The following is a 21749-nucleotide window of genomic DNA, read 5'->3' on the forward strand; positions in this document are numbered from 1 at the left end:
GCAGCAGTGTGGTGGGATTTAAGGTGAGGCCAGCCCGGGGCCACCTGGCCCCTCAGCTGTGTGAGCAGATGTCCTCCTCACAGCCGGCCGTCTGGACGGGGAGACAGCTGGCCTAATCTTGCTCCTGTCCTCACCATACGCTCTGCCTCCTGCCCTTGTGGCTCGGGGTGCCTGTTCTGGGCAGGACCTGGTAAGTGCCAGGCAGCATCTAGGTGGCCTAAGGCCCCAGGCACCTTCTACCTGTGCCGCTGCCTCTCTGCCAACTCCCACGTTTGGCCATCATCGGTCAGGTGTGCAGGTAATTTGTACCCTAGGAAGGAATGTACAAGGATAGATTCCTCCTAGGGAGGCCCTGAACCCTGGAGGGTGATGAGCTGATAAGGGGTAGGTGGAGGGGGGCAGCCAGGCCTGCCTGGCTCCTTGCTGGAAAGACGACACCTGTTGACAGGCTTCCTGCACTTGCCCTCCAGTCCAGCCTGCCGGGCACCCGCTGCCTGCCTTTGTGTATTGTGCCGTGTGGCGGATGCCCTGATGGTGCCCGGCTGGCTGCAGCAGGCTCTGGACAAGGCACAGTTGTCTGTGTAGTCTGGGAAGCTCCTGGTACGAGCCTTAGGTGCCTGTGGATGGAGCCAAGCCCCCTGGCTGCATAAGTGGGGGCGTTCTTGCTGGGAAGTGGGGGGGAAATCGGCATCTGCCTGGCTGACTGCCTCCATAACAGCCCAGATGTGTCAATCTTTCCCTAATTCAATTCTGAGGCATACAGGAGGGTCTTCTATGAGTCTCTTCTTAGCTGTGCACTGTGTCCCCTAGTAGTTCAAGGCTGCTACCAGCAATTGGAGGACCCTCTGTTCCCCTGGGGGGCGGTGTCTGCATTTCTTATTGATCTCATTGTCTGGCCTGGTCTACTGCCTTGTCTGGAGTCCTGACTTCACCTACTAGACACATCTTAGAAGAAGAGGTGTGGGTGCCTGCTCCAAGCTCATGGCTCCCTAGCTGGCATGCCGTCCTACCTTCTGGCATGTCTGAGATCATTATGAGGAAGGGGCCTGTGCATGAGGATGAACACTCACGGGCAGCCATGCAGTGTGAGCCCAGCTGGGTAAATCAGAAAGTCCACCTATGGCTGACTGCCCCCATGGCAGGTGCCTGGGGACGGGCTCACCATACTTGCCGATCTGGGTGGCTCCAGACTGCCCTGCCCCTGTGACCCACAGGCCTGGCCCCTCTGGCAAGGTCCCTGCTGGCCCTATGCCCCTACCCACAGGAGGAAACCCAGCTGCCCAGCTGGCAGCCTGAGTACCTTGGGTCAGGCAGCCGGACGAGGCGATGGAAAAGGCAAGCCGCAAGCTGCGTTTGTTTTTCATCTCAATACCTGAGGTCGGAGCAGCTAGGGGAAGTGGGCTGGAGGTCTGGCCCAGGACAAGATGCTTGCGAGGAGCTCCCGGAGCCTGAGGACACTGGGGCCATCTGCATCTTGGCAGATGGGGATATGGAGATGGGAGCCCCCTCGTCAGAAGGCTGGGTAGCTAGGGGTATAGTCCTCTAGAGAGGACTGCTGTGCAGGGTCGTGCTGGAGGCTGCTGAGGGTCCCCCAGATCTGCCTGCTTCTAGTGTCAAAGGCCTATGGCTGGCCTTTTGTGAAGACTGTTGCTGGACACAGAGGTGGCTGTTCTGGGAAGTTCTGCTCCCATCTTCTTCCCAGGGGTCCAGTGCAGCACAGTGGCACCACAGCATGCTTGCCTGTGATGGATGGGGTCTGCTGGACAGCACCTTGGATCCTGGGGTGGTAGCTGGATGGTGCTTGTCTATCCCACAGTCCCCAGGAGCTTGGCTCCTCGGGGCAGTGGGCAGTGAGAGAGGGAGACTGGATGGCTGCCCATTTGCAGCCTTTGACCAGTGTCTCTGTGGAAAACATCCCTGGCCTTGTCCTGGGCGCATTGCCACCCCCAGGGACACGGAGGTACTCGGGTTGGAAGCTGGACTGCGGGAGGGCGGAGGGTTAATCTCAGTTCCGTCTCTCAGTGCTGGAATTTGTTTTGATTTTGTTTCACACAGAAATTAAATGCTGTCTGGCGGAGCTGAGGTTTCCTCGGCTGGGCTCTGTGGCTTCTGGAACTGCACCCTTGGCTCCCTCCACCCTGGCCCAGGGGAGAGCTGGTTCCCTGGCAGGGTGGCCGGGGGTGGCCTAACTTACTGGTGGGATGGAGGATTGTGGGAGCAATTTTGGGGGCTTGCTGTCATAAGCGCTGCCCATCTGCCTGCCCTGTGTGGGGGACAACGTGGGCTGCAGGATTGGGGTACACTTCCATCTTGAGCTATCCTCAGTTCTTGATCACCTAGCTAGTACACCAGGGAGGCGCCTGGGTCCTTTAGCAGTCACAGCCTGAGGCCTGTCCAGGACTCAGGAGCAGTCATCAGCTCTGATCTCTCTAAAGGGATAAAAGGGTCTCTGCTAAGTTCCTGCAGATCAGTGAGGGGCTGGGGTTCTCGGTGGACCATCTCTCAGCATCTTAGGGGGTCAGCAGTCTCAAGTCAGTTCACTCCATGGGACTTTGGGGGTTGGAACGGCATTTCTGTCACATGTGGTTCCGTGTGCCACAGATTTCTTCCCTCTTTCCAGCTGGTCTTACATCTTCTGGAGTGGTTGCTCCTTGAATGATGGAGAAGGTGTGAGAGCCAGCTGGGGATGGCTTAGGTTACTGGGGGTGTGTGGGCATCCCCCTGGAGACTATGTTGGCCTTCTTGTCAAGGAAGCGATCTTAAGTCAGGCTTGCTTGTGGGCTGGGTTGGGGCTGCTATTGGTTTCTGGTCTTATCTGGCTTCTCCTTCTAGACAGTGCAGTCTTGGCCACGTTATGTTAGCCTCTGCCCTTTAGAGTCCTGCTTGTGTGGGTGGCGAAAACAGCCACCAATCCATCAAAACGAGAACACGTGTGGTGTAAGGGCCTTAGTTGCAGTAACGATGACCCATGTCGTCGTGCCGGAAACAGTTGAAGCTGTGTGTGTGTGTGTGTGTGTGTGTGTGTGTGTGTGTGTGCGCCTGTGTGTGTGCCTGTGTGTCTGTGTGTAAATGTGTTTGTGTTGTATGTGTCTTGGCATGTGTGTGAATGCACCTGTGTGCATGTTTCTGTAGGGGTAACCCGTGTATATGGGTGTGTATGTGTATGAGGATAGTTAACGTTGAAACTGTCAAAGGCCAATAAAGTGAAGCCCATAGATGTAGACCCATAGAGATAACAATGTTGGCTCGGAGCCTCTCCCAGGAGAAAGGACAGCAGAGGCCAGTGCCTGCTATAGCAAGGAACACTCAGTGGACATTTTCCAACAACCATCAGGGCCCCAAAGCTTGGAGGACACCTGATGATGGCCTGAGTCTCCCGCACAGTCCAGGGTCCAGCCTTGCTTGGACTTAACTTATTCTGAGGTTGGGACTATCATGTCCACAGCGGCCTGACTACTTGACATGGGAACATTTTCTGTGGGCTAGGTGGGGGGCTGTTGTTGGATCCCGGTCTGTACAAGTGACTACACACCAGTGTGGTGTGTTAATGCAGCAAGAACTTGTTCTCTGTCAATTCTGGAGACTAGAAGTCTGAATTCAAGTATTAGCTCTTTCTGAAGGCCCCTGTGCAAATCCTTCCTGTCTCCCCCAACTCCTGGAACCCCCAATGCTTTCTTTCTCATGGTGTGTCTTTGCACGTGTGCACACATAAGGGCATGTACACGTGTGAATGTGCATGTAGAGGCCAGATGTCCACAGCAGACGTCCTCCTTCACAGTATGTTTTGAGACGGGCTCTTGTTGAGCCTGAAACTCACCAGTTAAGCTAGATTGGCCGTCAGGACTAGGGATCCACCTATTTCTGCCGCACCTGCTCAGCACTGGCATTGAAGATGCACACCACCATGCCAGGCCTTTACATGGGTGCTGGAGTTCTGAACGTAGGTCCTCACGCTTGTTCAGTCAGCCTTTGACCCACTGAGTCTCCAACGCTTCCTCATTTTTTTTCTTACAAGGACACCCTCTGCTGGTTTCAGGGGCCTGGACTTCAAGACTTTGACCTTCATGCTTCCTGCAAAGATTCCAGATGACTCCTTCTCGAGGCTCTGGGTCAATGTCTATCTAGTGGGGTCACCATGTACCCCCATCTCCATGTTTTATACTTTATTTCAATTTGTGCATGTCAAAGACAGCAACCAGCACACAGTCGGGGGTGAGCAGGCGTGCATGGCAAAGCAGCCCCAGCCCCAGCAGGCTCTAGAGCGGCACACTCACGCTCGCTGCGCTTTAAGTAGAGGGTGGGGGAGTTCCGATGAAAGCAGATAGGCTAGGAATCTCTGTACAGAGAGAACCCACAAAAAAACTGACCCAGCAGTTTGGAAACACCAAACAACCAGGGGGGAAAAGTGCCAGTGACAGATGGGTTGAGAAGCAGATTCAAAACAGCTGAAGGGAATTAGCACATTGGGAGCCGGTCAGAAGAAATTACCCAGAGCTGGTGGAGAGGCAGACAGATGTGGGACAGGGGCGCTGCCTCCCCACTGGGAAGGTCCAGAGCAGGGGAGGAGCAGACAGGGCTGATGTTCTGAAAGGGCAAGGACTTTCCAAAATAGAGCTATACAGAAGAGTCAAGAAACAGTGGATGGGTAAAGCCCAGACAGAGGATAAGAGTGGATTTCACAGGAATTTATTCAATTATGGTACATCTGTGAATACTGAAGACACTTGCAAGAGGAGCCAGAGGGAACAAGACACAGATGACATGATGTTCATGGGAGCCAGGGGGCTGACACTCACTCTGGCAGCTTGCCTGCCCCATCCCTGGAAGTACAGAGAGAATGGCCTCTGTGGAGTGACAGGTGAGACGATGCTGACTGTGACATGATGCTTCCTTGGCCCTGAGCTGGACCTAAAGTACATGAGAGCATGTCATTGGGGGCAAGAATGTGAACAGGTGACCTACACCTGCATTGGACTTCGGTGAGTGACAGCCTCCTGTCAAGGAGAACTGAGAAAATGGGAAGGGGTGTTATTAACTACTAAACTGTAAATGAGTAGAGGGGAAATTGGGGGGAGGATCCCTAAAATGAAATTAAGAGAAGGTTTAAAATGGGCAGGTATGGTCCACAGACCGGATGAAAAAAAAAAAAAACAAAAACAACAAGAAAACAAAACAAAACAACAACAACAAAAAACAGCAAGCCAAGACCTTTGCCCTTATAGGGTCAACACTTCATGGCAAGGCTGAGCAAAGAGCCAGTGATCCAGTGTGGTATGATGAAGGCTCCTGGTGAGACACCCATCAAAACATGTGGATGTGGGAGTTGAGAGCATGAGAGAAAACATACCAAGTCAGCCACAGACAGTGGGGGAATGCAGAGAGACAGTGAGGACTGGGTTCTGACGTAAGCTCAGCCTGTTGATGAAGTTGGAGATCAGATTCCATATGAAATCCCGAGACGGCGACTCGGGCTCTGTATAGTTTTCTGAAGTTATGACTTGGGCTCTGTAGGATGAACTCAGGTTGTGAGTTGGATTCTGTGTTGATCTATGTATGCTTCTGACTCAGACCCTGTATGATGCTTTAAGGCTGTGACTCAGGCTCTGTGCGGCCGCCTGGGGCTGGTGATGAAGCTGCAGGTTAGCGGTGACTGGGATGATGGTGGTTGATGCCTTCTGTGCCTAAGTTTGAGGTGGAGCGAGGCTTGGAAGCACTGAGCAGAATCCCCTCAGAAGGAATGAAAGCCTTTTAAGCCAGTACAAAGGTGGTCATGGGGAGACAGGCGACAGCAGCAATGTCGTATCCCTAGTCGGTGCACTGCTCCTTCATGGGCGGCCAGGAAAACTCAGAAACCCTGCCTGATGATGTAAGGTGGGGCAGCTGCTTTGGAGAACACGCTGACAGTTCCTGGAAGGTCCTTGACCCAGCAATTCCCATCCCAGGGGCACACCCACAAGAAACAAAACAGGTCCACATGATCTCTGGAAGGCAGAAACAATCCAAGTACCCATCCATCAATGAGTAAACAAGCAAAACGTCCTTCCGCACTGGGGAATGTTTCCAGCTAAAGGAGAGGGCTCTTCATATTCTTTACATGGATGAGCCAGGAGTGTGTGACCTAGGGAAATAAACAGTCACAAAGGACAGCTGTCGCCTGGCTCCATTCATAGGAAGCACGCAGAGTGGCTCAGTTGGTAAAGTGCTTACTATGCAGTCACAGGAGCCTGGACCCCCGGGACCCATGGAAAAATACAGGTGTGAAGGTGTGAAGGTGTGATGTAGGCCTGTAACCCCAGGGTTGGGGACACAGAGACTGGGAGGTCCCTAGGGCTTGCTGGCTAGGCAGCGTCCTCATTGGCAAGCTCTAGATTCAGTGAGAGGCCCTGTCTCAAAACGTAAGGAGGAGGGCTGTTAAGATGGCTCATCAGGTAAGGGTGCTTGCTGCCAAGCCTAGTGGACTGGGTTTGAAGCCCAAGATCCCCCGTGTAGTGGAAAGGAAAAAATCCACTTCTGCATGCTGGCCTCTGACCTCTACATATGCACCGTGGTACACAGACATCACCACCGCCTCCACACACACACACACACACACACACACACACACACACACACACACACACAAAGAAATTAAAATTTTTTTTATTTTTTATTTTTTTGGTTTTTCAAGACAGGGTTTCTCTGTGTAGCTTTGAGCCTTTCTTGGAACTCACTCTGTAGCCCAGGCTGGCCTCGAACTCACAGAGATCCACCTGGCTCTGCCTCCCGAGTGCTGGGATTAAAGGCGTGAGCCACCACCGCCTGGAGAAATTAAAAATTTTTAATTTATTTTCATTTTATGTGTATTACTATTTTGCCTGCATGCATATATGTGTACCACATACATAAAAGTGCCCATGGAGGCCAGAAGAGGGTGTCCCAAAACTGGAGCTACAGACAGTTGTGAGCTGCCATACAGGTACTGGGAACTGAACCTGGTTATGTGTAAGAACAATAAATGCTTTTAACAACTGAGCCATCTCTCCAGCCCCTAGATAAGTGTTTCTGTCTGTCTGTCTGTCTGTTTTGAGACGGGGTTTCACTGTGTAACCCTGTCTGTCCCAGCACTAGATCTATATAGATCAGGTTGGTCTTGAACTCAGAGATCTGCCTACCTCTGGCTCCCAAACCCTGGTGTGCACCCCACACCCAGCTATGGAGGAAGTCCTGAATTTGATGCTGATGATTGTTACATATGTCTCTGAATAATACATCGACAGTCTTTAAATGTGTGAACTTAACAGTAGGTGATTGATATCCCAGTCAGAGTGTTACAGTGACAAGAGGTGGCAGAGTGGGGTGAGAACTGTCCCAAGGGCATGGTTCAGGACGATCTTAAATGCTTCCCTCTGGTGTTAGCTCTTCCAGGGAAGATCAGCAGAAGGTTCACTCCAAACTTAGACTCACTGGGAAGAGCAAAGGGCACACAGGTGAGACCCCCCAGTCAGAGCCCAGCCACGCAGAAGGCAGAGCCACCCTGACCAAGGCGAGTTCTCAGGACTTTGCTCCAGAATAGAGGATCTGCCAAAGCTGTGGGTTTCTGTGTCTCCCCTCTGCAGGCGGATGCTCACTCCCCCAGAGATGCAAGCAACATTTGATTATGGGTGCCTTCCACTGAGAGTCTGAACGGAGACCCAGAGAGCTATTCTACCCTGCTCAGTGTGTCTGGCTCTCATCATGAATGGTGTGGTATCAGGAGTTGGCCTTTGATGTGCCAGAGTGACACAGAATGCCTGACTCACCCCATATACACTGAGAAGATGCTAGCTGCCCCTGGTTTCCCTCATGTAGTAGTCCAAAGTCTGGCACATGTGTGGGTACCTGTCTCAGCTCTTGCCTCTCTGTCCTCTGTTGTCTTTGGGGGGCATCCTTGTGCTAGGCTGGCTGCATCTGGATGACAAAGTTGTGACGTTGATTTGACTGTATTTCTGTCAGCTATTAGGAGGCGTGGCTGTGTGTTTTCATACCTGCTGCAGGGCCCCAGGTCAGCTCTCTGCTAGCCAAAGGCCACAGTAGTGTGGGCCAGGGACGCTGAGTGTGGGATACAGTCAGCGGATGCCACGACACTGTGCTGAAGGCTCTCACTGCTACATGGAAGCAAAGAAAAAAAAATGGCATTGGGGTGGAAAAGGGGTTCTTGCACAGTTAGTGGGAGCATCAAATAGGCCGTTCCTGAGGAAGCTAAAAGTAGAACCGGCCATCCCCTTCTGGATGTTTCAAAGGAAGTGAGCTCAATGTGTTCAAGAGCCTGTATTCCCACACACTCTCTGAGGGTGGGCGCTGTCCAGCTCTCTGTCCTGTGTTGACCTCACTGGCTATGCGCAGACTGTTTCATTGAGATTTTGTATCTTTTGTATCTTTTTACCAACTTCCTCCCCAGCACACCTGGTGACAACCATCCACCACTTCTGAGTTGAGCTTTCTCACCTTGCTCTTATGAGTGAACTTGTCTTTCTGTGCTTGACTAACTCACCTAACATAATGATCCCTAGCTCCTCATGAATAACCATAAATGATGTGAACTCCTCCGTGATGTGGGTATGCTGTGATGTCGTTATCTATATATAAGTTGATGGACACCGAGGATGCTTCCATTTGTCTGTTCTTGTGACAATGCAGTAGACACAGAGATGCAGGCGTCTCTGACAAAGTGACTTAATTTCCTTTAGATATATGCCCAGGAGTATGGTCGCCAGAGTGGTGCTTTGAATGAGAATGGCCCCTTAGGCTCATTTGTCTGAATAGTCAGTCCCCAATTGGACCTGTTTGGGAAGGATTAGGCGGTGTGGTCTTGTTGGAAGTGTAGGTGTGTTACTGGGGGTGGGCTTTGCAGTTCAAAACCCCATGCCATTTCCAGTTAGCTCTCTATCTCATGATTGTGTCTCGGGACGTAAGCCCTCAGCTACTGCTCCAATACCATGCCTGCCTGCCTGCCTGCCGCCATGCTCCCTGCCATTAATGATCATGGAGTCACCCTCTGGAACTGTGAGCCTTCAATACACTCATCTATAAATTGCCTTGGTCATGGTGTTTTACCATAGCAATAGAAAAGTATTAAGATGGTGGATCTCTGATAGTTCTAGTTTTGTTTTTGTCTTTGGGGTCCCCCCGACTTTCTTCCACAATAGCTGTGTTAATTTCCATCCCTTCCAGTGGTGATCAGAGCTCCACATGCTGTGGTGAGGTGATACCTTATTGAGTTTTTGATTGGCATTTCCCTAGTGATTTGGAGTCATCTCCTTGGTTAGTTGCTGTTGTGTTTCGTTTGTTTATTCATTTTGTTTTTTGGGTTTTTTAACAAATGTTGTTTTGCCTGAAAGTATGTTTGGGGACCATGTGCATGCAGTACTCACAGAAGCCAGAAGAGATCATTGGATCCCTTGAGATGACTTACAGACTGCTGTGAGCTACCATGTGGGTGCTGGGAATTGAACCTGGGTCCTCTGGACGAGCAGAGTGCTCTTAATCACTGAGCCTGCCTTGGCTGGTTTTCAAGGGGTTATTCCTTGCTACTGAATTGGACACTAACCCCTCCTCCTCTGCAAGGGTCTCTTTCTCTGTTGATTGCTTCCCTGCCCTGGAGAAGCATCTTACCTCTGTACAGTCCTGTTCTCTGTTTTTACTTCCATTCGGTGTGCTTTTAGGGTCATGTGAAAACGACAAACAAAACTACCAAGATCAGTCCTTTCCCCTGTATTTTTAGTAGTTAGTTTAGACTAAGGTTTAGGTCATTGTAATCCACTTTTGGTCATCTTCTTCATTTATTTATTTTATCTTATATGGATGAGTGTTTTGTCTGATGAGGGTATGTGTACCACACACACGTCTAATGCCCATGGAGGTCAGAAGAGGGTGTCAGAGTCCCAGCATTTATGGATGATTGTAAGTCACCATATATATTCTGGGATTGAATCCCAGTCCCCTGCAAGAGCAACAAGTGCTCTAAACACTTGAACCATCTCTTTTGAGACAGGGTCTCGTGTCACTCAGACTGGCCTCAGTCTCACTATGTAGCCAAGGGTGACCTTGAGTTCTGACCCTCCTGCCTCTACTGCCCACATGCTGGAATTACAGGTATGTGCAATCATGCCCGGTTTATAGAACCCAGGGTTTTGAGCGTGCCAGACAGGTACTCTGCCAATGGAACTGCATCCTTGGCCCCCTGTTTAATCCACTGTAGTGCGCGCGCGTGTGTGTGTGTGTGTGTGTGTGTGTGTGTGTGTGTGTGTGTGTGAGAAGATGAGGGGCCTATGTGTAGATAGATACAGAATCAGAGAAATAGATGTGGTATGTGATTGAGTTACGGACTTTGGTTGCCCAGAAGACCATGTAGAGTGCATGAGGCCCCTGGCCTCAAGAGAAACCCACACCCCTGCCTGGAAAGATGTGTGTACCCAGCTGGGTGGCTGTACTGAACTGTGCAGCTGGCTCTGTCTGCCATGTTAGGCCAGACACCACCAGGGCTGGGCGGCAGCTGCGTTGAGCCTGGCAGCAGGTGCTCTGTGTGTGGCAGGCAGCTGGTCCAGTGGGCAGGGCCTGTGCCATGCCAGGACAGGATACAGAGGATGCTGTCTGGGCTGCAGGGCCACAACCTCTGGGTAGAGAGTCATATAGGCAGGCACTTGCCACGTGTTTGTGGAGAAGCCATCTGTGCCCAGGGATGCACACAGCTGTGAAGAAAAGAATGTGCTCCCCCTCCCCAGGTGGCCTGTCCTGAGTGTTTTCCTCTGTCTCCAAGTCTGTCTGCAAGCTTCTAGGCATGCCATCTGTGGGGTGTTGGGTGGGCTCTGTGTTGGCACAGGGCTGCTGCTCACTCCAGGGCACAGTAGATCAGGCAGATCCAGCCCTTCTCTACTTCTTTTTTGAACACTAGCCAGCACTGCATTCTACCACGAGGGAGGGCCACGTGGCACAGTGCGCCTTGACTTAAGATAGGTTATGCCCTGAGAAACCTATGGCATATTAAAAGCCAAAAGTGCATGGAATATACCCCCTCCATCCAACATCCCAGCTCAGGCCAGGCCAGTGCACACACTCAGAACACGGAGCCTGGCATAGAGTGGGGTAGAATCAACACCAAGTCTGTTTCCTCGTAAGCTGACCACCTGTGTCACTTCTGAGCAGCCGAGTTCCTCTTAGGACCCTGGGGCCGGCTGCAAGGAGCTTTGTGCTGCATAATACCAGCACAGGAAGAGCAGACAGCAAGTCCACGGTACCGTCTCTCCCGGATTCCTGTCACCTTTGTGCCATTGTAAAGTCAAACTTTTGTAAATAGGAACATTGTCGTGGTCGCGGCTACTGTTGCTGGGATGGAACACCATGACCAAAGCTACTTGGGAAGAAGAGGGCTTATTGGGATCACACTTCCTCATCACTGTTCATCAGGAAGTCAGGGCAGGACCCTGGAGGCAGGAGCTGATGCAGAGGCCGTGGAGGGGTGCTGCTTACTGGCTTGCTCCTCATGGCCTGCTCAGCCTGCTGTTATAGATCCCAGGACCAGCAGCACAGCAGTGGCACCACCATGGGTTGGGCCCTTCCACATCAATAACTAATTAAGAAAATGCCCTACAGTTTTCCCTATAGGGATCTTATGGAGGCATTTTCTCAGTTGAGGTCCCTCCTCTCCAGTGACCCTAGCTTGTGTCAGGCTCACCTGAAACTAGCCAGCTCAGACCTTCTGTAGCTCAAAACTCTCCTCACCTCTTCTTCTCTCATTTTCTCCTTCCCCTCTTTCTGTTTTTCTGACTGGGTCTCGCTTTTTGGCCCAGGATGGCATTGAACTCATAACCCTCCTTCCTGGGTGACTGGGATGACATGCCTGTGCCATCACATGTGTGTGTGTGTGTGTGTGTGTGTGTGTGTGTGTGTGTGTATGTGTATGTGTGTGTGTGTGTGTGTGTGTGTATGTGTGTGTTTTCAGTGAAGATGAGCACCTGAGTTCTAAGAACAGTTGTATTTTCTTTTTTAAAAAGTGTCTGTGTGTTGGGGGTTGGGGATGGGGAGTATGCATGTGTGTCACAGAATGCATGTGGATGTTGTCACATGACAGCTTTCAGGAATTGGTTCTCTCCTTCCATGTGGGTTCTGGCTATCAGACTTAGATTGGCAGTCTTGGCTGCAAGCCCCTTAACCTGCTGAGCCATCTCATTGATCCCTGCACTAGTCCTCTCTTGGGAATTGTTTTGTTTTGTTTGACAGTGTTTCTCTATATAGTCCTGGCTGCCCTGGAACTCACTCTGTAGACCAGGCTAGCCTTGAACTTACAGAGATTTGCCTGTCTTTGCCTCCTGTGTGCTGGGATTAAAGGCATGTGCCACACTCCCTGGCTATTTTCTTCATTTTTTAACTGATACATAAAAAAAAAAAATGTGCATACTAAGGGGGAGTCAGTGATGTTTTCATACGTGCAGGTTTTTTTGGTTTTGAAGTTAGAGTAAACACGGTCTTCTAAAATACTTCAGTTCTTCAACTTTCAGAATCTTTCTAGCTGTTTGGGACGCATAGCACATTACTGTCATCTATTATGTTAGTGACTTTTACATCCCAATAACTAAAATACCCAACACAAACAACTTAATGGAGGTTGTGTTCAGGCTCAGGATTTCAGAGGGTTTCAGTCCGTCATGGTGGGTGAGGCATGGTGGAGTGTGTGGCAGAGGCTGTTTGCCTCACTCTGGGCCAGGAAGCCAAGGATGTGACGAGAACCAAGGGCTGAGCAGAGCCATCTAAGGCCCACCCCTATGGCCTACCTCTACCAGCCATGCCACACTTCCCGGAGAAGGCTCCCAAAATAATGCCGCCGCAGGAGAGCAAAGCATGAGCCCAGGGAAGACCTTTGAGGTAGGAAGCACAGCATTAGGCATCACTCTCAGACACTACACCAGGACCTCTTACTCCCATCTACTTCTTGTGGCCATTCATTTATAGAAAGGTATATATGTCCACAGTCACACACACACACACACACACACACTCATACTGTTGGGTTTATTGTGGGAAATAAGTTGCAAACAGCTTCCAAGATGGTCTACTGCCTTATTTCTGTGCCCTCTGCAATGCCCCAAAGGCTTGTAGTCTTTTAGCTATTCAGATACATTCACCCCTAACACCCGCACTCAGTCACGAGGAAGGACACACTTCTTCCTAGTGTGATCTTAGGACCCTTCACCTTTTCTTTCTTTTTTTTTTTTTTTTTGGTTTTTCAAGACAGGGTTTCTCTGTGTAGTTTTGCGCCTTTCCTGGAACTCACTTTGGAGACCAGGCTGGCCTCGAACTCACAGAGATCCGCCTGGCTCTGCCTCCCGAGTGCTGGGATTAAAGGCGTGCGCCACCACCGCCCGGCCCCTTCACCTTTTCTTCCAGCACTTCCGTGGACTATTTTTACACTTGATGCTGGTCTCCTGGGAACCTTGCCCTGACTAGGTGGTCCCCACCCCCTTCCAAGTCCGCTCAATCAGACACTCAAACCCTCAAATCCTAGTCCTGTTTCTGTGCCCCCGAATGTTGTCATTCTGATGACATGCCTTCCAGTTACCTGTATTGAGGCCATCCAGATTAAAAAAAAAAAAAAAAAAGTGTTCTGAGACAAAGTCAGCACCAGAGGACAGTAGAGGGACAGGCTGTGGCCCAGACAGGGACCCTGATCTCTTCAAGTCCCTGTTTACATGGTGATACATGTTTGCCCAAGAATTCAGGGGCACCCTGCCTTCCGTCCCCTCGGGCTGAGCATGAACTGATGTTGTCTGGACATGTCCAGGCATCAGGGGATGCTGCCCAGTCTCTTTCAACATTTCCGTTTCTACCCTTTTCCTCCTTCCTTTTTTCCTGCTCATTCCTTGATCCCCTCTACCTGTCCAGATCTCCAGTTGCGTGTCACACGTAGTCCCCAGTCCCCTCCTCAGGGCCTTGACATTGTTGTCTTGGATGGAGTACCCTGGTGATGTAAAGATTGGCAGCTGAGGCCTTTCTGTGCTCTGTTCTGAGCATAGTGATGGCATTCCCGTCCGAGGTCAGAGGTCACCAGCTTTCTTGGTTTTTGCAGTGTTGGGCATCACTGGCTCTTCCCCTGACCCTGTTTTTTTGGTGGAAGCACCTGAGGCTTCTGGTGTCTGAGATGCCGAGGCTTGGAGCTGTCTGTGTAAGCAGAGTTGGTGGGAAGGCTTGCATTTTATCATAAAGCTCCCTGAGAGATGCTCTGCCCAGCTCCTTTGGAGGACCCCAAAGGTTTTGTGTTCAACATCTAGCCCTTGATGATTCAAGGCTTCTGTGACTGGGCCTTCTTGCCTCTTAGCTTCCTCCTAACCCAGGAGGTCTCTCTGCAACCTCTGGAGATGACAACTTCTTTTTCTCTAAGGCCCTGCCCCTCCCTGATGTACCCCCAGGCTCTGCTCCCCCTGATGTACCCCCAGGCCCTGCCCTCCTCTCTAATCCTAGAGTAGACCCTACCCAGTAGGGTAGACGCTATCCTGGCCCGTGAATGGGAATGTGGTGAACAGAGCTTGCTTCTCCGGGGGCCAGTGTGCCCACAGTCCTGAGGCTGAGGAACTATCACAGCCAGACCACATGGCATCCAGACAGGCTTCAGGGGGTCAGGGAGAAGAAGCGAGCCCAGGACACTCCTGGCTGGTAATAGCACAGGGATGGGTCTCCAAGCTGGGGAGGAGGACAGTATGGACATCGCCTGGGTCCTGGCCCTGGCCCTTTGCCCACTGTCGTCCTACATTTCCCGCTGTATTCCTACAGCGCTATGCTCTTGAGAGTGTGACTGGGGACTGGTGTTTATCCACCAGTGCTGGTATCAACTGGGACAGGCGGGACAGCTACATAGCTGTTAGAGGCCAGGCCTGGGCAGCTGGGAGGGCCTTGGGCTACATGGGGGTCCCTCTGTATTCTGTAGGGAACAGGGCAGTGCTGATAAGTGTGAGAGCAGATAGGTTCGGGGAAGGTCTTTATGTACTGCCTGATTCTTTCCGGGGTCTTCCCTTTCCTGTCCTCTAACATGGCTTAGTGCGCTGGTTCCTCTGTCCCCAGGGAGACTCTCAGACACTTCAGTGCAGACGGTTCTCCCCACCCTAGGACAGGGGCTCACTCTCTCCTTTCTGTCCTCAGGCTAACCGGCAGTGAACCCCTGACGATCCTCCCTCTGACCCTGGAGACCGAGGCGGCAGCCCAAGCACACTACAAGGCCTGTGACAGGCTGAAGCTGGAGCGCAAGCAGCGACGTATGTGCCGCAGGGACCCGGGTGTGGCCGAGACACTGGTGGAGGCTGTGAGCATGAGTGCGCTGGAGTGCCAGTACCAGTTCCGCTTTGAACGCTGGAACTGCACCCTGGAGGGCCGCTACCGAGCCAGCCTGCTCAAGCGAGGTGAGCTCTCGCTTGCTTCCCTGCAGCCAGCCTTACCCTCCAGGCTCTCCCTGTCATGTGTGGATGTGTGCGCAGGTGGCAGCATACCATCAACTTTGAAACCCTCAGGCCCAGGCCAAATCCTCCTTGCCCCTCCTTCCACTGGGCACAGGAGCTCATGGGAGTCTCTTCATAACCTTAAAAACTGAGGACCTGAGGGAATAGTGGTTAATTCAGTGGTAGAGTACTTGCCAATATAGGTGCATAGATAGATGATAGATGACTGATAATAAATAGATGATATATAGACGTGGATCGATAATAGGAAATATGCAGATAAATAATTGATAGGTAGATGATGATGAAGACAGATAGATGATAGATAGATAGATAGATGATTGATAGATAGATAGATAGATAGATAGATAGATAGATAGATAGATGATAGATAGATAGATAGATAGATAGATAGATAGATAGATGATAGATAATACACAAGTTAGTAGAGGACCTGAGGTCTAAGGCTTGATTCATCAAGGACCCCAGGGACAGGCCAAGACATTGGGGACCTGGATGAGATCTGTGACTACCAGGCTAGAGGTACCACAGTAGTCTCTGAAGCCTTAAAGCCCTCAAAGGCCCAGTACCCCACTCCCTACCTAGCTAGCACACATGTGAAATTGGCAGGTGGCCTGTGAAGTTACAGTGCCTGGCTGTCCACTGGGCCTCGCTAACTCTGCTGCCGTCCCCAGGCTTCAAGGAGACCGCCTTCCTCTACGCCATCTCTTCTGCGGGCCTGACACACGCACTGGCCAAGGCGTGCAGCGCAGGGCGCATGGAGCGCTGTACCTGTGATGAGGCGCCTGACCTGGAAAACCGTGAGGCCTGGCAGTGGGGTGGCTGTGGAGACAATCTCAAGTACAGCAGCAAGTTTGTCAAGGAGTTCCTGGGCCGGCGGTCGAGCAAGGACCTGCGAGCCCGAGTGGACTTCCACAACAACCTCGTGGGTGTGAAGGCAAGCCGGCTGGGGCACAGGGCGGCATGGGGGAGGTTGTGTGTCCGAGAGGAGCTGGGCCTCAGTGAGTATCTTAGGGCTGGGCACTAAGTAGACCTATACAGGGCAGGTGGGAGAGGCTGGGTACAAGGAGGCTGGGGCCGGGCATGGGGTGGATGGAGGAAGAGTGAATAATTGGAGGAGGGCCGTGTGTGTGTGTGGGGGGGGGGGGGGGCAGGACCCAAGAAGAAAAGGGGCTGGGAGGAGTCAGGAGCTGCCCGTTCTAGCCGTGCAGTTCCAGCCAGGACCTGGAATCCTGCTTAGAGATGAGACAGATGGGGTCCCTAGTCATGGAGGTGCCTCATGGTAGTCTAGGGAAGGGTCTTCTTCCTTTCTGCACCTGTTCCTGGCAAGTCAAGGACCTGGGGATAGTCTCTCCGGACAGTCACCCCAGAGGCTGGCGGTTGTATCCTACCTGCCAAAGTGACCTGCCGAGTCACCGCAGAAGTAGAGAGCAGCCACAGTAGAGTAGATGGGAGGTTCCAAGGAAGAGCACAAGGTCCAGGACCAGTTTGCCCAGGCTGCCCAATGTTGTCTGTGGCTAAGACTGTTCTGGAAGACAGAGACTCAACTCTACAAACAAGCGAGAAGGGGATGTATTAGCTCTCTAGTAGGCCTTTGGGGAGCTGTGAGCTGCAGGCATGGCCAAGCTCTGGAGTTGCCTGACCTCTTGAATGTCTTGGATGTCACTTACAACTCTGAAGCTCCTGGTTTACCTGTTGCCGAATGGGATCAAGATAGAACCCTGTGCACATCTCCCCCCCCCCCACCTCATCTTTGAATGACCCAGATTCCAAACGCTAGCCTGGGGCTTGGGAAAGCAGGGTCCATACCTCCCTCAGGAGCTAGGGGCCTTTCCTCCTCCCCTTGCCTGGCTCTGCATCTCCAGTCTGGGGAGGACAGCAAGGTAATTAGAGCCCGTCCTGCCCTGAGCTCCTTGTTATTGAGTAATCGGAGTTCTGAATCCCCCACTTATTAAAGGATTGGTCTGCTTTCTTTCCAACCAGTGCCTTCCCAGGCCTAGGCTAGCGGGGAGGGACGCCCGGGAGGGCAGATTCAATCTTCAAGGCCAGGCTGTTCTTTTCTTTCCTGCTGGACCCTCCCTCCCCACCTTACCCTTTTGAGCTATTAATGAAAAGTCAGAATGTGTGAACGTGCTCCATCAGCTTACTGCTCCCAGGCAGCCGCGCTTTAATTAAATCTGTCCTGGTTTCTCAGGAAAGCGTGGTTAAGTGGGACTCTGGTTGCTTGGCAGGAGAGTGAGGAAGTAACTACACTTCTTAATCCCTCTCCAATGGACGCTCCTGGGGGCCAGCTTGGGAGCTCAGCAGTGGCTTAGGGCCCACCTGGGAAGAGGTTCTCCCCTCCCTGACATTCTTCCGTCCCACAACCCTCTAAGATTTGAAACAGCATTTGGAGGGACCCGAGGCATGAGAGGTCAGGCGGAAGATCCCTCAGGCGGAACCTTAAGTCCCGAGAAGAGAAAGGCCTGGCCAGGGTTCCCTGGAGGCTTACCAGACTTGGAATTTTGGTGCTCGGCCATGCCTGCTCCGACCTGTGGCCATGGGGCTCTCCTAGGCGCAGCATTTGCTTAAGAAGTTTCCTTTACTGAAGCTTACTTCCCACCTTTCTCTGCATCTGCTGCATCTGCAGCCACTCCCTCACAGGCCGACCCTTAAGTGGGTAGGGCTTGAGTTTGCTACGTCCACATGGAGCTCGGTACTCAGGAGGGGTGTGGTCAGCCCGGGCAGAGAGCACCAGGGGATCCTTGTCTTCATCCGCCCAATGAGCAGTGTGCTGAGATCAGCAGGATTGACCCTGGCAAGGCTGTAACTGTTGATGGCAGGGATGGTTATAAGGTTAGGCAGGAAGTGTCTCAAAGCGGGTGTGGGCTCAGCCAGTGTCACAGAGGTGCAGAGGTCTGTCCTGGAAGTCAAGGTACTGGCCTTAGGGCCTCTGTCCCCTGGCAGTCCTGACTAGGAGGGGGAAGAGCCAGACTATGGTCCTGGTTGCTGGGCTTCCTGTGTGCTGCACAGTGCTGACCCCTGCTGGCCAGGCTCTGGTCTTGGTCTCTGTGAGGGCCGCACCGTGGGCAAGAAGGGTGGGCTGAGGTGCCAGCCTCTGGTGTTTCTGGGCCTTCCTGGCATGCTCCTCATGCTCCCTCTCCCGGCTGCAGGTGATAAAGGCCGGAGTTGAGACCACCTGCAAATGCCATGGCGTGTCTGGCTCCTGCACGGTGCGGACCTGTTGGCGGCAGCTAGCACCCTTCCACGAGGTGGGCAAGCACCTGAAACACAAATATGAGACCGCGCTCAAGGTGGGCAGCACGACCAATGAAGCCACCGGCGAGGCTGGTGCCATCTCCCCACCGAGGGGCCGGGCCTCTGGGTCAGGAGGCGGTGACCCACTGCCCCGAACACCAGAGCTGGTGCACCTGGATGACTCTCCCAGCTTCTGCCTAGCCGGCCGCTTTTCCCCCGGCACTGCAGGCCGCAGGTGCCACCGTGAGAAGAACTGTGAGAGTATCTGTTGTGGCCGTGGCCACAACACACAGAGCCGGGTGGTGACCAGGCCCTGCCAATGCCAGGTACGCTGGTGCTGTTACGTGGAGTGCAGGCAGTGTACACAGCGAGAGGAGGTCTACACCTGCAAGGGCTGACCCGAGGCCCCGGGGCCCTGCCGCGAAGGGTGTGGGCTTTGCACACAGTACCAGAAGAATGCTACACCCGCGGGAGCTGACCCCTGGGCTCTGCCGGGGTGCAGGCGTCGCACATCGTGCGAGGGGTCTTCACCTGCGTAGAGTGAGCCCTGCAGGTCCAGCCCGTCCTGCTGTGTGGGGGGCGCAGGTGTCACAAACAACACAAAAGGTCTGCAAGGAAGGAGAGGTGCCCCTAGCACCCTGGGGCCCTGGTGTGTGGACAGCTGGTTGGCTGTCTCCCTTCTCAAAGGCCCAGAGGGCGGGGCTGGCCCCTGTCTGGCCTCCTCAACCCTTTCGCTTATGCCCTGGGCCCGAGCTTCCTCCCCCGACCCGAGAGCGTTGCAGTAATGCTTTCTCAGTTGCCTCCATCCCTGACACATCAGTCCCTAGAGTGTAGCCCTCATCAGGGACCAGTGTGTTGACTGGTCCTCCCTGCCTCTTGGCTTCCTCGGAGGCTTGGAGGACAGGTGCACCTTCGTAACCACACGGCTGCCCTTCTGGCCCAGCAGCCTGATGCCAGCACTGTCTTCAGAGCGCCAAACCACTAGGAGAGAGCAGCCACTCCGTCTCCGGGGCCCAGCCTCTGGCCCTCTGACCCTGAGCACTTCCTCGGAGTATCAGTGACTTTTAAATTATTATTATTTAACTAATATAGTAATTATTATTTTCTCTATCCCCTTGCCTCCTGATCTGTGGCTTTTTTTTTTTTTCCTCTGACCTGCCCCAGGCCCAGCCAAGCCAATCTGGGAGGCCCCACCCTCCTGTTCCTCTATCTCTTTCCCTGCTTGCTCTAGTTTGAAACCACTAAGTCAAGGTTATGGATGGAAAGAAATGAAGCAATGAAGCCTAGCCATGGCCCCCAGGACTTCTGGGAACCCACCTCTCATTCTACCCTACCTGGGGGTCAGAGGCCTTGGTGTGGTCCGTGCTCTGTACCCTGCAGGTGTAGTGACCAGGTTGCTGGATGTGGATTGTGGGGTGCTGGAGGCATGGGCGTGGTGACAGAGGCAGGACTAGCTTCTTGAATGTCCATCTTAGGAAGCCATGCTTGCTCTGTGTCACCAAGGGAGGGATGGGGGCCAGACACACTTGCTGTCACCAGGTCTTGCTGATGTCTTTGCAGGGGAAAGGTGGCTACACTGAGCTGGTGTTGAGTGTGTGTGCATGGGTTGTGTGAGTGTGTGAGTGTATGGACTCTGAGCTGTCACGGTCAGCATCCTATGCCCCTCTGCAGTATGGTGACCCTTTGGCTCCCAGAAAGCACAGCCTTAGGTTTGCGTGGGAATCCCGTGGCTGTGTGGGCTAGAGTGTGGGCAGGTGGCAGGCATGGAGGGAGGAACTACTGAGGAAGGAGTGGCTCCCTTGGAGCTCCAGGAGTCCCGAATGCCCAAGCCTGGGGTGGTGGTAAGACTGTGTCTTAAAAGGAAACCTATTTATGTGGAGGAGGGGCCTCTGGTCCCTCTTGGATGTGTAAATAGCAAAGTTTATTCTCCTGTGGTTCATGATAGCCCACCAATGAATGCCACGTTCCCAGGATGAGAGTGTGAGGTGGCAGTGCACAGTGGCTGGTGGGTGGGGAGTGCACCCCACACTTCTCACATGTCTGTACCCGGTCACACTGTCGCCACAGACTGGAGCTTCATCTCTGTCAGATCTGGGGAAGGGAGCCTACCAGTTCAGAGGGAGAATATTTTTATCGAACACCACATTTAGCTCTATGTCCTCAATATTCAGAAAAGTATTTTTTAAAACAAGGCAGAATGAAAATGTCTGCCGGCTGGTTTGTTTCTGTATAAATATATCCTAGAATGTCTTTCTGGATGAAGCAACTCCCACAGGCCAGGGCCTCTTTGATCTTCTTCTCTTCTATGGGCAGTAGAGTGAGCGGCTGCCCTGCTCCAGCCGGCCACCCAGGGGATGCTGGCTCTGAGGCTCGCTGCTGGCCCGTCTGGCAGGGCAGTGGACACACAAGGCAGCGCTGTCTTTGTGTGGAGTCTTGTGCGGCCTGTGATTTCTCTACCTCATCTGTGTGGCGAGTAGGTGTGAACCTGAGTGACTGCAGAGAATGTATTTATTTAACAGCTTTGTGTAACAAAACCAGAAACAAATGGAAACACTAAATAAATGTATTTTAAATTATAGACAACCCAAGTCTGCTGCTTTCATAGAGGTTGTGGGGAACCTGAAAGGACAGGGAGGGAGAAGATGTGGGAAAGGCCTGGGGTGGTGGGGGAGGAGGAGGAGGAGGAAAAGGAAGACCTGGAGATGCGGAGGAGGGTGCAGGCTGGAAGAGAACATGGGAGGGAGAGAGAGGAGGAGGAAAGGGTATCTAGGGGAATGGGGAGAACAGGAGGCTCCTTTCTGAGGACCGGGGGGTGCAGAGACTTGCCAACCCTGGAGGACTGATGACCCTAGGCTGTGTGGCCATCCCAGACCCCTGGTCTCTCTCTGCCTCCTGTGTTGAGGCTGGGTGGGAGTTGAGGCACTTCAAAGAAGCCTTTTCTAAATCATGTGACCTAGGAAGGGACCCTCCTGTCAAAACCTCCACCAGAGTTCCTACCACTCCTCCCCCAGCTTGGTTCCTGCAGCCTTTTCTATCTGTTCTGTGGCAGGGGAC

The 21749-nt window shown here is 52.7% G+C and overlaps 1 protein-coding gene across 1 annotated transcript; it reads left to right on the forward strand.

The window, feature by feature from the left end:
* Nucleotides 1–1018: 1018 nt before the first annotated feature.
* Wnt9a (Wnt family member 9A) lies at nt 1019–19803 on the forward strand. Its single transcript, XM_059270646.1, has 5 exons — nt 1019–1085; nt 1215–1305; nt 15145–15401; nt 16133–16395; nt 18611–19803. Exons 1-5 carry the CDS (start codon nt 1019–1021, stop codon nt 19091–19093), a joined length of 1161 nt encoding a protein of 386 aa, XP_059126629.1. The 3' UTR covers nt 19094–19803.
* Nucleotides 19804–21749: the final 1946 nt, after the last annotated feature.

Source organism: Peromyscus eremicus, chromosome 8a, assembly GCF_949786415.1.
Source record: "Peromyscus eremicus chromosome 8a, PerEre_H2_v1, whole genome shotgun sequence".
Classification (NCBI taxonomy): Eukaryota; Metazoa; Chordata; class Mammalia; order Rodentia; family Cricetidae; genus Peromyscus; species Peromyscus eremicus.